The sequence below is a fragment of the Solanum pennellii genome, chromosome 2 (assembly GCF_001406875.1).
Source record: "Solanum pennellii chromosome 2, SPENNV200".
Lineage (NCBI taxonomy): Eukaryota > Viridiplantae > Streptophyta > Magnoliopsida > Solanales > Solanaceae > Solanum > Solanum pennellii.
This window is the reverse complement of record NC_028638.1, coordinates 59,326,803-59,341,332: the sequence shown is the minus strand read 5'-3', so window position 1 is coordinate 59,341,332 and position 14,530 is coordinate 59,326,803. Positions and strand designations below refer to the sequence as shown.

At 35.5% G+C, this 14,530-nt stretch overlaps 3 protein-coding genes across 4 annotated transcripts; 1 reads left to right on the top strand and 2 right to left on the bottom strand.

Moving 5' to 3' along the window:
- Positions 1 to 124: 124 nt before the first annotated feature.
- On the top strand, positions 125 to 1,533 carry LOC107011983 (pollen allergen Che a 1). The gene is made up of 2 exons (XM_015211685.2): positions 125 to 577; positions 914 to 1,533. Exons 1-2 carry the CDS (start codon positions 412 to 414, stop codon positions 1,252 to 1,254), a joined length of 507 nt encoding a protein of 168 aa, XP_015067171.1. The 5' UTR covers positions 125 to 411; the 3' UTR covers positions 1,255 to 1,533.
- Positions 1,534 to 1,926: 393 nt separating this feature from the next.
- Positions 1,927 to 10,422, bottom strand: LOC107011945 (actin-related protein 2). 2 transcript variants are annotated; one of them, XM_027914541.1, is made up of 16 exons: positions 10,182 to 10,422; positions 9,366 to 9,469; positions 9,099 to 9,209; positions 8,515 to 8,649; positions 8,302 to 8,373; positions 8,128 to 8,206; positions 6,210 to 6,259; positions 5,798 to 5,901; positions 5,626 to 5,694; positions 5,489 to 5,552; positions 5,234 to 5,302; positions 4,559 to 4,642; positions 4,414 to 4,472; positions 3,479 to 3,545; positions 3,036 to 3,119; positions 1,927 to 2,336 (listed from the first exon to the last, which is right to left on the bottom strand). In XM_027914541.1, exons 3-16 carry the CDS (start codon positions 9,138 to 9,140, stop codon positions 2,256 to 2,258), a joined length of 1,059 nt encoding a protein of 352 aa, XP_027770342.1. In that variant the 5' UTR covers positions 9,141 to 9,209; positions 9,366 to 9,469; positions 10,182 to 10,422; the 3' UTR covers positions 1,927 to 2,255. The 2 variants fall into 2 exon arrangements, with proteins under 2 accessions (XP_027770342.1, XP_015067122.1); XM_015211636.2 differs by lacking the exon at positions 9,366 to 9,469.
- A 991-nt stretch (positions 10,423 to 11,413) lies between these two features.
- Positions 11,414 to 13,913, bottom strand: LOC107009541 (pentatricopeptide repeat-containing protein At5g14080). The gene is made up of 2 exons (XM_015208884.2): positions 12,003 to 13,913; positions 11,414 to 11,887 (listed from the first exon to the last, which is right to left on the bottom strand). The coding sequence occupies exons 1-2, from the start codon at positions 13,639 to 13,641 to the stop codon at positions 11,520 to 11,522; spliced, it is 2,007 nt and encodes a 668-aa protein (XP_015064370.1). The 5' UTR covers positions 13,642 to 13,913; the 3' UTR covers positions 11,414 to 11,519.
- Between the last annotated feature and the right edge of the window lie 617 nt (positions 13,914 to 14,530).

Sequence of the window (14,530 nt, the reverse complement as noted above, 5' to 3'; positions counted from 1 at the left end):
GTATCACGTTAAGAAGCAAGGCCACCATAAATTACAACAAACATGTATGAATGAAAAGGAAGGTCTATTTATTCCTCTATGTAAATGAATTTGTCTACTTCCCACTATACTCTCTTTCCTACACATCCACCCTTACAAAACTCCAAACAAAGTTCACATGATTTGTTTGTTTCTGAATTCTGACTAGCAATAAGGTTCGATCCCTGTCTCCCTCTTTCTAACTTTGATCTCTTCTTTTTCATTTCTGTCATCACTTATACTCTCATTATCCATACACACATTCTAGCTCATTTCTTCTTAAAAAAACATAAAATTCTTTTCTTCAACTAGTCTTTTTGTGTAATATATCAATCTCACATATAATTAGTTGTTTTTATCTCAACTCCTTTTCAAGTCTCGGCTCAGTTTGCCATGACTACTACTACACTTGTCCTGTTGGTGGTTTCATGCTGCTTCTTGTGGTTGAGTCTATCGTCAGCAGCAAAAGTGGTTAATCCACAGATCACTGTCATGGGTATGGTTTACTGTGACATTTGTTCCAATAATTCCTTCTCCAGGCACAGCTACTTCATGCCAGGTAAGTTCTTGGGCAAATTAAACATTTTTCGTCTTTTGCATAAAGCTATCTAAAATAGTGAAGTCCTATACACTGGAGTTGGCAAATGAACAGGTTGAACGGCTCAAAGCTCATAAATGGGTCACGGATCAATACTCTAACCACCCCCAAATAATCAAATGCTAAATGCTTCAAGTTCTTCCAAATTTACAATATCCCCAATCTTGAATTTTATATATTTGGGTTTGAGTTGAATTTTGACCCCTTAGGTTAATCATCTGGGTTCAACCCAACAAATTGGTCATAATCCAAACCCATTAAAACTTGGTCGATTAATTGGAATTGATGGCTGAACAGGTGTAGAAGTGAAAATAGAATGCACCTTCAAGGCAATGGCGACAAGGACGGCAGAGCTAGTATCAGTGTCAGTGAACAGAACTACTAACAAATATGGAGTTTACAGGTTGGAGATACCTTCTGTGGATGGAATAGAGTGTGCTGCTGAGAAAGCAGTGGGCAATTCCTGCAGGGCTAGCCTTATTGGAAGCTCATCTTCGTTCTGTAATGTACCTGGTTCTACAAGAACCACTACTGATGAGATTACAATCAAATCTAAACAAGCAAACATGTGCATCTATAGTCTCACTGCTTTGAATTTCAGACCTTCTAAGAGAAATGTTGCTCTCTGTGGAAATTAGAACTCCAACTATCTTATTTCCTTTATATGTCTTCTCTCATTCCCATTTATAGGGAATATAATATGTATAATTCATGTCCCTTTTATTTCCAGTAATCAAAAGCTATGCTGTTAAATACAAGGATATGTATTAGAAACAGGAACCAAGTCCTCATCCTTACCAGAGGAACTGTTGTTAGCTGCTTAATTGTTCTTGATGGAAAACAAAGAACGAAGGTTCAAATTTGTGTCTTATAGTATAGCTCTTTGGAAATAAGAATCTCATTTTACCTTTTACTGATATGACAACTCTGTACTCTCATCACTTGATTCCAACACCAGAGCTCAGATGCTAGCTGAGTTTTTACGGACATGCAAATAGTGAAAATAATACTATGCCTTGATCAACTGCAATAACACAAAACAAAACTTACAAGCCTAAGCATGGCATAATGATTCCTTTTGACTCATTGTTACAAGAGACTTTCCAATTTAACTCCATCTCATACCATGAATGATTTAAGCAGCAATTTCATCGCAAATCCAAACCTGTAAGCCATTTTCAACCATGGAGGTGGATAGACAAGGAATATAAAGTTAATATCTGGATAGAAAGTTAACAAACATCAAATGTAGCTCAAGCTTGTTATACATTTGTGAGAATTAGTTTACGATCTCTTTTGCCTGCACCAGATTACGGAATAAGCTGCTTATGTTTCAGCACACATTTAAATACTTCACAGAAGAGTAGGAACGGAAAGCAGTTCCAATTAGCAATGTTTTACTTCAATACGGACTGTACAAGTTCAAAATCAAGCCTTAAACAATTCATGGAAAGCAGATGCAGTAAAAACATTCAAGTATGACACGTCCTGTCTCTTTGAGAATTTTTTGGCAAAATACAGTACAAGAACTTCTTTTTGAATGGTAAAGAGTCATTTCCAGCACGTCTTGATCTGTACATTTCCAAGCTTTTCTTTGAAAAGATAGCCAGAGCTTAAACAATTCATGGACATGTAAAAATCATGCCTGACCACACTTGCTTAGGCATGCAACTCCCTCTTCTAAATAATCTTGTCTATTGATCCAAAACTCAGGGGCATCCTGCAGAAATTATTCAAGTATCTACTTATTTCTGTTAACATAATAATGTTGCTTTCAAATTGTATGCTCTTCAATTAGGGTGTGCATTGATTCATTGCAATCCTTTTCCTTTTTGGCATAATGAAAAGAAAAAACTTAAGAATGCTCAAGGAGAAGAATGACAAGAATTTATTTTTCCTAGGTGAATGAGCATCCTGACTGGAAGAATAGGACGGCAAGAATAATTTAAACATGGAAATATACCAGCCACTATGATGTCAGCATAATATAAAACATTTAAGTTACGGCATAAAATTCTTTTACTTGCTCTACTAAGTGGACTTTATTTAATTTAGTTGCATTCAGCCACAGGAACATCTCTCATACACAGATGATTTGATCAATTGCAGAGGAAGAACAAGAAAAAGAGAAGGATTGGAGGGATGTGAAACACAAATTTCCTTGTGCCTGAAGCTGATGATTGCACGGGCCTAAATCATATCAAAATAGTATAATCCAACATGTGCCACAACCACTTCAATGGAGGACAGAAATAGAATATTCAAATCCAGAAAATTAAAGGGAAGTGTACACAGATTAGAAAAGGATGTATCTTATTAGCTTTCTTTTTGTTTCTCCTGGGAATAAATTCTTTTTTATATGCATGATCAAGCAAGGAGCAGAGATGGGGCTACAGGGAGGAAATCGATACCACCATACCTTCATAATTCCGGCCAGAACTGCACCACCGAGATACACCATATGCTTTCTTCTGGGTGGATCTTCTATTCGTAAGCGCAATTTCTATTGCAGAAAACATATAAAATAAAATTTTCAAAAATAGAGAAGATTTCAACTACTTAAAGAAAACCAAGAAATGCATCATAAAAGACAACAATTGTAGGCAATGCAATCCAACTTCCTAGATATGTTAAACCCTACTCGTACTTTTCCAACTACTTTCTTATATCCATCTCTTGATTGACTTGACCTCATATAGAGCAGAAACCACCATAAGCTGCAGGTACCAGTGAGATTGAGGTATTTTATTGTGGTTTGTGGGTAAGACTATTTGAATAAATGCAACGTAGTTGCATAAACCTTATTCATAAACCAAAAACCGCAAGAAATCGTGAAAAGAACAAATAAGAGTCACACAGTACCTTCAAACCATCTTTGTTCCCCTTCAGAACAACATCAAGATAGCGGTCCAAAATTTCTTTCTCAAGGCTGTCAATGTTTAAAAAGAACGGAAAATAGCTGTTATTAAAGGAAACAAGAATATGATGAGTGTGGTCATGAGGTGGGTAAGAAAGAGTTCGTTCCTTATATTCCCACAGTAAACCAAAAGAAATGTTAACTGCAAAAGTAAAGTTCAAGGGAATAAATCACAAAGAGATGAAAGTACTTCTTGATGACAGCTCACGGATATTCTTAACAGAAATTCTTCATGCATTAAAGTGTATACCTGAATTTCCTAATATAGCACATTTCTAAACAATACTCCTATCCTCTCGAATAGAATTTCATACTCTAATTTATGATACGTAACAAGATGAGAGTTAAATTAGTATGTAGTGAAAATGAATACATATTTCACGTTAATTTGCATTTTTAGATTGGCCTTCATGCATTTCATGGTCGTTATGATACTAACAATTTCAGAAGGGTTCTTATGAGCAGGAGAAAAATAGAACAACTATGAGGAATAAGTCATCAGTCAGATATACCAAAACTGACTGCTACCAGGAGGAGGGAATCAGCAAATTTTGATACCGTAAGAGGAGAATCATAAAATTCAAAATCCACAGGGAGGTGAATTAGAGTTCTTCGCACAATAAAAGAGTGTTATCAAAGTTATAGCATAACAGTTTTACAGTTCAAATTCTCTGCCAGATGATCAAACATTAGTCCTGAGGAAAAAATAATTCAAGGATATACTTTGGTTCATAAACTCAAAGCAAACTGTCACACCAGTTAAAACTTCCTAGTCTGTATGACAATAATGTAGCATTTAGAATCAACCACGCACAATTGCACTACTCAGCTCCAAGTTCTCAAAGCTTTATAATAAGGAAGAGTATTTTGAGTAAGTTACCGACTAGGTAAGCCAGGATACATGGTACTTCCACCACTCAAAACAATATGCTGGTAGAGCTGCAAGTGAAAATTTAAACATATGATGGATGGCAAATGACAACACTATGGCAAAGAATACAGAAGAAATTTCAAAGTTGAAGTACCATCATCCTGTTGTCAATATCCATCTCCTGGATGCAGCGAAATACCATGTCAGCCATGCCATCACCTTCAACATCAATAAGATCCTGAAATGGACAGAAAAAGTGACACTTAGCTTCCTTCCACATACAGCAACCCATCAATTAAAATATTGCAGAAGCGTGGAATAATATTTAAAATTCCTTGCACATACATCAACCCATCAATTAGAATTTTGGAGAAACGTGGAATAATATTTCAATTTAGCTTTCTTTCACATACATCAACCCATAAATTAGAAGTTTGGAGAAGCATATAATAGCATTTCAAACCATGCAGTTCAAAGTTCAAACAATGTGTTCTTGCTTCAATTTTTCACAAGGACTTAATTGACACTTTATCTGAAACAAATTGGTTCAAAGATAACACTCTACTGCTTTCCTATTGAATAGTTGGAGGTAAAAGAACCACCAAATTTAAGAAACTGTAAGACAAAAGATGGTCATGGTATTAGATAACAAGTGTCACATTGACATTTGGTGTTATATGGGATTTGCAGGATTAGATTGCTTTGTGGGAAAACATCAATTGCCTTACATCTTCGCCACTACGAGGAAAGCAAATCTGGTGCATTTTTATGTAAAAGATATGTTCTTGATTTGTGAAAGAGGAAAATAAAAATGGGAATGCATGCTCACTGGAGTAAAAAGAGCCTCAGGTGCCTGGAACCTCTCTGTGCCAACTTTAAGTACCCTCCCATCTGGAAGCTGTTGAAAAACAAGTGAAATAATGAGTAATAGATGACCAAGTTTCTTATGGGAGAAAAAAGGATCTTTGCTTCCAAGAGCAAAGTACCATACCTAATTGCAGTTCAAGGTAGTAGAAAAGCTTAAAGAATAGAAGTGCCTTTGTTTTTTCCAATTAAAAGCTTATTATGGATGGAGCCTACTCACAGTATAATTCTTAACAAGAATTGTCGTTTCAAGCCCCAACTGATACTCTCTCTTGTAATCATAACTGCAGTAAAGAAAATATCATTACTCGCCAGAAGAATTAGTAAAGGGATTAATTTACGACACAAGTAATTCACCTAATGTAGCAGAGCTTTTCTTTAATATCCCTGACAGTCTCAAAATCGGCACTTCTATTCATTGCATACCTTCAGATATGACTGACGATCAAAACTCCAGTAATGGTTTAAAATAATCAAATTAGCATGAATGACCCTATTTAGTTTATTTCAAATATGTGTTGGCAATTACCCTCTCCGAAGTAGCAGATCAACCATATAAGACGTTATATGCCGTCCAGCGACATTCATTCTTTTCGTGAGGTGAGGAAATGAGTATCCATCTACAACGGGAACCTGCACCAACATATTTCTGAATAACATACAGAAGAAAAAATATCCCCACGGTTCATAGCAAGTATTACCATGTGCCACCAAAAGAACAAATAGCTGAAAAAAACACTGCCTTTATGACCAGCTTGAAGGAGCAATCTTATTAGACAGGGAGCCCAATGGACTATGCAGGAAAAAAGTTCTAGGTTTGGGAGTAGCAACTCCTAGTTTGATTACCTCAAACTGTATTAAATTAACCCTCTCTTTTGAATCAATGTTGAACCGAGACAAACTATAGATCATGAAACAGCTATGCTTATGGAAAAACTTACAACATGTGTTACTCCATCACCTGAGTCGATGACAAGCCCAGTCAACAAACCTGCATATTGGAACATAAAAAATGAGCAAATCCATCATCAGATAGGGCCCAAGTAGAAGCAAAATATGACTTAGCCCCATCCTTGTAACAAATACCCGCTAAAAAATTGCAATATCAAGACCTATGATGGTCCTTCTCGCAACAACAACATACCCAGTGTAATCCTCCCACCAAGTGGGGTTTGAGGAGGGTAGAGAGTATGCAAACCTTACCCATAGATTTAGAGAGGTTGTTTCCGTTAGACCCTCAGCTTAAATAAGCATGACAAACAGTTGGAAAAAAGGGGATTAGAGCAATAACTACAATGAAATAATGCGAAACGGAGAGCATAACACAACAAACTGCAGAAAGAACAGTAACGACGATGAAGTAATGCAATATTCTGAGCACAAACTAAATCCAAGAACAAGAAACTACGAGAATAGTGCTTCCAAGAACAAGAAACTACGAGAATAGTGCTAATACTACTGGTAAGAAGGAAGGTCCAAGTATTACCACCAAGCGTATCTATTGAGAATAATAGTAGTTAGCATAAAGTTATTTAATTAGCACATTAGTTAGTTAGTTAATACGTTTTACATTCCATTAGTTAGTTAGTAGAGAGTGAGTTGATTGCTGGCTTAACAGCCATGATAGCTGGCTAACACACTTGTATATATGTATGGATTCATTCTCATTTTACAGTTTAACAGAATACAGAGAAAATTTTCCCAATTAATTCTCTCACTAAAATTTTCATGGTATCAGAGCTGTGAATCCACAAGATTCAGATTCACAATCGGTTCAATTTGAAGACTTTGAAGCATCCATTGAGTGAGTTCGAAGAAGATGACATTGACATCAGAGGATAGTGCAGCAGCTACAGTTTCAGGAGTTTCAGCTGATACTCTTGATGGAATTGAGAAAAATCGAAATCATCCACTATATCTTCATCCCTCCAATACTCCTGGGAGTGTATTGACATCAGTACAATTCACAGGGGCTGAAAATTACTCATTGTGGAGCAGATCGTTAATGATTAACCTTCGTGCTAAGAGCAAGCTGGGATTCGCACTTGGAACTTGTCTCAAATCTGATTACAAACCTGAATTGGAGGAGCAATGGGAGAAATGCAATGCGTTCGTGTTACCATGGGTCATGAACACGGTGTCTAAAGAGTTATTGAGTGGAATCGTATATGCATCAGATGCAGCAATGGTTTGGGAAGATTTGAATGAGCGCTTCAACAAGGTTGATGGATCTAGAAGCTATCAGCTTCATCATGAAATTTGTACAATTAGTCAAGGTAATTTGACAGTTTCTGGGTACTTTACTAAGTTGCAACTTCTATGGGATGAGTTTGACGCACTTGTTCCACCTCCTGCTTGTAACTGTGATAAGTCCAAAGTGTATGTTGATCATCTGCAATTTCTGCGATTATTTATTTTTTTGATGGGTTTGAATTAGGTGTACAGTCATGCGAGGAGTCAGATTTTAATGATGAATCCATTACCTAGTGTGAGTCGAGCTTATGCTATGATAACATCTGATGAAAGTCAGCGTATGACAGCTGATTCCAAAATTAGTAGAGATATGCATGAATCTATGGCTCTATATGCAGGAAGGGGAAATGATCTAATGACGCATTCTGGAAAAGGAAAATTTGGTAGTTCTTCACAGAAATTTTTAGCTTTGTATGCTGGAAGAGGAGGTCACACAAATTATGCTAACTACTATTATTCTCAATATCGCAAGAAGCGAGAGAATGCTCAACTACCAAACTAACCTTCTACCTAAATCCGCCACCTCTAAACTCTCCTATCGAAGGTCCTTCTCACATATAATTGAAGATGATTATGCCCCAAGAACTCATACATGTATAATGGTACCTTGAGCATACAATGTTAGAACGGCTTGAATTTGGATGAAGACACCAGCAAAGTTGTACTTCTCGAACATGGTTTCTACCTGTAATTCAAGTAAATAAGAGTATAAGTTAGGAATCATTGAAGCAGTAAAGAGAGAGAATGCTTTTCTCGAAAAAGTAAGACATTAACACAAACCATCGTTTCACGATTTTTGGATGGATTGAGAGGTGGATCTGTAAGCAGAATTTTGCATTCTGTTGGATCTATCTTCACAAGCAGAATGAAAGGAAAGTTTAGTCAGTTAACCATGAACTTATCATACAATAAGCATTTCAAAGAAAAATTAGCAAGCAAAATTTTAAACCAATCAGAGATCTTCACAGGGAAGTTAGCAGTAGAAAAATCTACCTTCAGTTCGTTGAAAAATGCATGGTCCCACACATTCCCCATATCATCCCAGTTTTGTACAATTCCATTGTTGACGGGATAAGATAAATCCAACTGATGGCGCAACTTCAAGCATTCATCTCCCACAATAATATCCTAGAGGAAGAATGTAATTGAGTTAAAAATTCGTCAAATAGCCTATGAGTACACTTACTTATGAAGCTCAACAGTCAGATAGCAAAATATATTAGAGAACGGTATAATATAAGAATAAAAAAGAGCAAGTACATAAGAGATGAGGAAAAAAGTGATGATGGGAAGAATCCCAATGTCCTAGTTACAAGCTATAAGTTTAAACAAAGAATCCAGGAGAATACTACGTAAGCAGAACTCAAAAAATCCTGAGGTGTATCAGAAAACAAAATAGAGTTAAAACTTCATTTCACAAGAAGTAGCTATAACATCTAGTTTAGCAAGCAACTGTTGAACTAATGAAGTTTCAACCCAGATTTTCTTTCTCTAAGAAGAGCTTACTAGTTTTCGATAAATACAAGAGAACCCTAACATTTCCAATGTAGGGTAAGCATGAAGTGAGAGATATTTACCTTCAGGTCTTGTTCCATAAGGGACTCTTCATATCTTAGCATTGGCCTCCCCACAACACAAGGGAATACAGATGTGGGAAAATTCTCACCCGCAAAGCCACACTTGACATACTGCATTAGTTCATCAAAACATTGAGAATTGACACACCATTTTACTGTCCATATAGACGTCAAAATAGTTCAAAAAGTATATCACCATGACTGGCCCCAAAAGGAAATGCTAAACAAGAAAAAAAAGCAAATACTCTGTACAAAACAGTATCTCACTTCATAAAACTGAATAGCAGGCTCCACTAGGAAAGGAATAGCATCATGCTTGAGTCGTTAGGATGATGATCTTCATAACCAGAAATTGAATTCAAAGTTTGCATCTTGCGAAGGAAAACTGACTTACTGAGATTTGGTTTCCAGGATTGAGTAGTTCCAAAGGAGAAATAAAACTAAAAGTAGCTACAACAATTCCACCTCAACTCCAAACCAGTTTGGATCGGCTATATGAGTCACTGACCATGTTTCTCCATTCAAATTCATCTCACACCAACATCATACAAAATATAAAGCAGTATAGCGGCATATGTACAAGTTGTATGAAGTAATGTGATCATGCCAGACACACACCAACTTTTTTTCTTGTGATAAATGAAAACTGTACTTTAAATTGCCGGAACGGAATGTGTCCAACTAGAAAAATCGATATAGAGGAGTACTACACCCCCATTAGTTTCTGATTGATGCATAGTTGACAGACTTAATTTAGAAAAATCTATTGCCACAAGGATAGTGTAATCTTCAAAAATAAAAAATAAAAAAAAATGGCATCAACTCAAGTTAGCAGATCGTGATTTAAGCATCGAAATTGAAAAATTTCTACTCAAGGTGGCGTCTTTAGCTGCTTCTCCGGAAGTATATATACTACAATTCATTAATGCCCATTTTCTCTAATATATTAAGTAACATTTCAGGTATTAAGACCTTAATAAAATCAATTTTGATTGACAATTGCTCAATCTTCAGATGAATTTCCTCTATCATCGAATCTAAACTCAAACAACACCAATTCGAAAGAGAGAACAAAGAGAATACCCCAGTGCCGTTGTCGCAAACGACAACGTTTCGATTATCCATCTTGTAGCTACTCAGCTGGATCAATCATGAATTCCACTTCTGTTAAACTTTGAGATTTTTTTTGCTTGCGGAATCAGCAAGGATCGAAGCTTTTAGTTGGTAATGGGTATGGCCATGGACTAGCTCCGGTTACCGGAAGTTAAAAAAAACATTTTTCGTTTGAGTCCTTCTAATTTCGTAAATTTTTTCATCTTCTGCTTTTTGCTATAAATATTTACTCCTTTCAAAAATTAACTTTGAAATAAAATTTAAGAAAATAAAAAAGAATTTTAATTATATAATTTTAAATTAAAAAATTTTATGGCATTAAATATGTTATATAAAATTTTTTATCAAAATAAAAAAAAAATCAAAAACAGACTAAAAATAAAAACTTTTTTTTTCAAAAGGAACGAGTGTTAACTATCGGAAAAGATCTAAAATTGAAATAGACGGAAAACTGATGCCAAATACCAGTAGCCGGTATTTGTGTACTTACACCAAAGTAAACTTGTTTTTGGCATCATATTTGCGGCTGTTTTTTATACTTCAAAAATAAAAATTAAGTCATGGAGCTGATATATTATTTCAAATAGGATAAATTATATATATAGTATTAAAGATCTAATCAAAAGTGAGGTTTTGTTTCGCCCAATAAAAAATGATACATAATAAATATATATTTTTAAAAATAAATATGGGATATATTAATGACAAATTAGTTAGAACGGTGAAAGACATTTTAGTAAATGCTTTAGAGGACCCGAATAGATGTTGAGCAAATCATAAATGGTCCATCAAGCATGATTGGAAAGCACTGAGATTATTCAGGAGACATGTTCAAGTTCGATGAAAGAATAAAATAAAAAAATAGGAATAGTGCATAAATATCCCCTCAATCTATGCTCGAAATCTTGACACTATCTTGTGGGTCCAGCGCTGATTGATTTTTTTTTCAAGCTAATGCCTCGTAGGACGAAAAGGAATAGAAAATTACTTATAAAATAATAAGTTCAGGGGTAATAGAACCTTAGTATAGTATATGTGTGTCTTTGGATTTTTGGCATAGGTTGAAGGATACTGGTGCATTTTCTCAAAAAAATCTAGTGTTTAGTTGAATATTCGTTGATGTCGAAATGGAACACCAAGAGTGGTTGGACATCCATGATAATTAATGGTAAAATTAATCATCGATATACTTTTGCAATCTCCAATCATCAACTAACTGATTTACGAGTAAATTCAAAATTATTATCATTCACAAAATAGAAGAAAAAACTATGGTTGTTATGTATGACCAAAAATAAAACAGATCCTCTATGTATTATGGTTGTTGGTTTTGTATGTCAATATGTCTGTTGTCTCCCGCATTAAAGCGTATGGAGATGATGAACATCTGTAAGCTTTCCCCAACTCATTAGTACAAGTGAGAAGGTTTTGTTGCATCACTTGAAATAACTTGAAGATTGGATCTGGTTTTGAAGAAGATGATATTGATGCCAATATTTCATTGCTTACTGCTTGATGCATCAAAGGGGATTTGCCTTGAATCCACTTCAAATGTTCAACAGCCAAACTTATCTCTTCAGCATCTGCTAAAAATTTGAGAAAAATCAGGTGGGAGTTTAAAAATGCTGTATCAGTGCTTTGGTCATGGAGTAACTCCATTGCTGGAACCAAATAACCTGCAATTGTAAAAGGTAAAAATGAGAGAGATTCAACCAAATATAAAACTTCATTTGCAGTTAATATAAATCACAAGTAAAACATCATTATCACATATAATGGAGTAAGTAATACCTTCCTTGCAGAGGCTGAGTATGAACGTACACAAGACGGAACATGCAAGGATTTTATCTTGTATAGCACATTTGCTGAAGACTTGAAGAGACATTTTGAGATCTTTTGCTTGACAAAGCCCTTTAAGGACTGAAGTGTATGTAATAGCATCAGGTACTACTCCTTTCTCAATCATGTCATGGAAAAGCCTACAAGCATCTTCAATTTCACTTTCTTCTGAACATTTCTGAATAAGAATATTGTAAGACTCTAAATTGCCAGGGCACCCATTTGTGAACATCTCATCCCATAACCGTTTTGCTGGTCGCAGTAGATCTTCTCTACAGCAAGCTTCTAGCAGGAGATTGTAAGATTGTATATCAGGAACTGCACCTTTTCTTCTCATGTCACGGAAAACTTCGTAAGCTTCTCTCACTTTGCCGGCCTTACACAAAAATGAAACCATAATATTATAGCTATGTGTGTCAGTAAAATAGTTTCTGGACGACAATTTTTGAAAAACTTCAAGCAATTCATCTAGCTTCCCATGCTTACAAAGGTTTGCACTTAAACTTGTCACAGTAACAAGATTAGGAGACCTTTCTCTATCTAGCATGAAGTTGAAGAAGAAGATGGCAAGTAAAGGATCAATGTCTGAAACTGATCCTGTCAAAGCATTGAGCAAATCATCATCCATAGGAAAGTTACCAGATGCAATTACTTTGCCCAAATCTTTAGCTTCGGAAATCAGCCTCTCCGAAATCAACTCAAAGATGTAGTCTTTATAATCGTTATTCCTTGGTGCCACCCCTAGTTTCCTCTTCTTCTTCAAAACCAAATCTTTGTCAACTACATTTTGCATATTCGCAACAATACTATAAGCAATAAAATCAGGTTTACATTCCCTTATCCTCAATTGATCAAAAGCAGAAACAGCTTCTGGTATCCTAGAGTGAGAACATAACCCGTGCACGACTAGAACTGCCAAAAGGGATCCATTAATTCCGGAAAAGTCAATCTTCCTAACCTCATCTAACAAATTCAAAGTCTTTTCCAACCCATTAAATCCACAGAATCTCCACAGAAACACACCAAAACCAAGAGTGTTCAAGCGAACACCTCTGTGATTCATTTCGTCGAACACCTGAAAAGCACATTTATAGTTTCCTTGTGATGATAAAGCAGCGAGAAGTGAATTACAAGTTTGGGATCCAATGTCGGATGCGAAGGAAGGGAAGTCACTGAAAATGGAAAAAGCTAAATTGGATTTCTTAGCAATGATGTGGGAAGCAATGAGAGAGCGAACTAGAGAAGGATGGAGGGGGATTTTCTGGGCTTTTACCTGTTTAAAGAGGTTATCAAGGGTGTTGAAGTGGCGAGTAAGGCAGAGAGAGTTGAGAATTGAATGGTAAGTGGAGGAGTCATGAGAGAATCCAGGTTGCTGAGAGGCCCAGTTGAAGAAACCGAGTGCAAGAGAATGGTGGTGGACAAGAAAAGGGTCGATGACTCGGGCGACGAGTGTCGGGCTGAGTGATTCCCGGCATCCGAGGCGATACAACGTTTGCTCTAGCTCTGGCGTCCATGTTTGCCTTCTTTTCTTTGATGCGTGGATCAGAGCTCGGCTTATTACACTTGCAAGCTCCCCCACTGATCGCCTCATTCTCCCTAGGCTCCCTATTTTACAAATAAAGCTTTTACAAGAGCTAAACTTGTTACTTCAAAAGCTATTCATTTGAAAAAAAAATATTACCAAGCGCATGCTACTTGTAGCCATGAACAGCAGACTACAGGAAAAAAAGGATACGTTAGGGGAAATGTCACACTAAAACTTTGTTTTTTTTACAGTATAAATATTTGTACAAGTTATACAGTTTGGTTCTTCCATTTTATAGTGAACACTGTCCAGAGTCTATATGCACATGCCACTTATATCACATACTAGTTTCTGAGCACGTGCTTCGCACGTATGTTTCATGTGAATTTTTATAGATATGTTAGANCACCTAGTTCTTAAATAGTAATAAAAATGTCTGTTTAAATTCTAATGTTTTTCAGTTCTAAAATAGTCTTTAATATATGGATAGATGGAAAGATGAAAAATACAAATCATAGTTAGACTTAATAAGAGAATTAACATTACCACTAATAATTATTGCTTTGAACTTGAAATCTAGTCTAGTTTGAATGAATAATTAAAAAGATGAAAAAAACAAGTCATTGTAATTAGTAATAAATTGAGGCAATTACAAGTCATCTCAATAATTTATTACTAATTCATTCATATATAATAACACACTTTAAATATCTTAGTAATAATAAATCAAATAAATAGAATCAGTGGCATTAATCGAATAAATGGGGTCACTATTTTCATATGCCAGTAATTATTCTAGGATATACATGTACAATTAAAATATATCTTTTCACATTCCAAACATTTAATTATTTCCTTATATTTTAATTAAGAATTAATTTAAGGAAATGCAAAAGTCATCTACATTTTTATTAAAATGATACAATTTAACATTTAAACTAAATAACTAAATGCT

Excerpts from the sequence above, each read along its gene's own strand:
- LOC107011983 (XM_015211685.2), top strand. The coding sequence starts at position 412 with ATGACTACTACTACACTTGTCCTGTTGGTGGTTTCATGCTGCTTCTTG. Across the intron at positions 578-913 it reads GCACAGCTACTTCATGCCAG|GTGTAGAAGTGAAAATAGAA; the intron begins GTAAGTTCTTGG and ends ATGGCTGAACAG.
- LOC107011945 (XM_015211636.2), bottom strand. The coding sequence starts at position 10,223 with ATGGATAATCGAAACGTTGTCGTTTGCGACAACGGCACTGGG. Across the intron at positions 8,374-8,514 it reads CATTTTTCAACGAACTGAAG|ATAGATCCAACAGAATGCAA; the intron begins GTAGATTTTTCT and ends CTGCTTGTGAAG. Across the intron at positions 6,260-8,127 it reads TCTAACATTGTATGCTCAAG|GTTTGTTGACTGGGCTTGTC; the intron begins GTACCATTATAC and ends TCCAATATGCAG.
- LOC107009541 (XM_015208884.2), bottom strand. The coding sequence starts at position 13,641 with ATGAGGCGATCAGTGGGGGAGCTTGCAAGTGTAATAAGCCGAGCTCTG. Across the intron at positions 11,888-12,002 it reads ACTCAGCCTCTGCAAGGAAG|GTTATTTGGTTCCAGCAATG; the intron begins GTATTACTTACT and ends TTACAATTGCAG.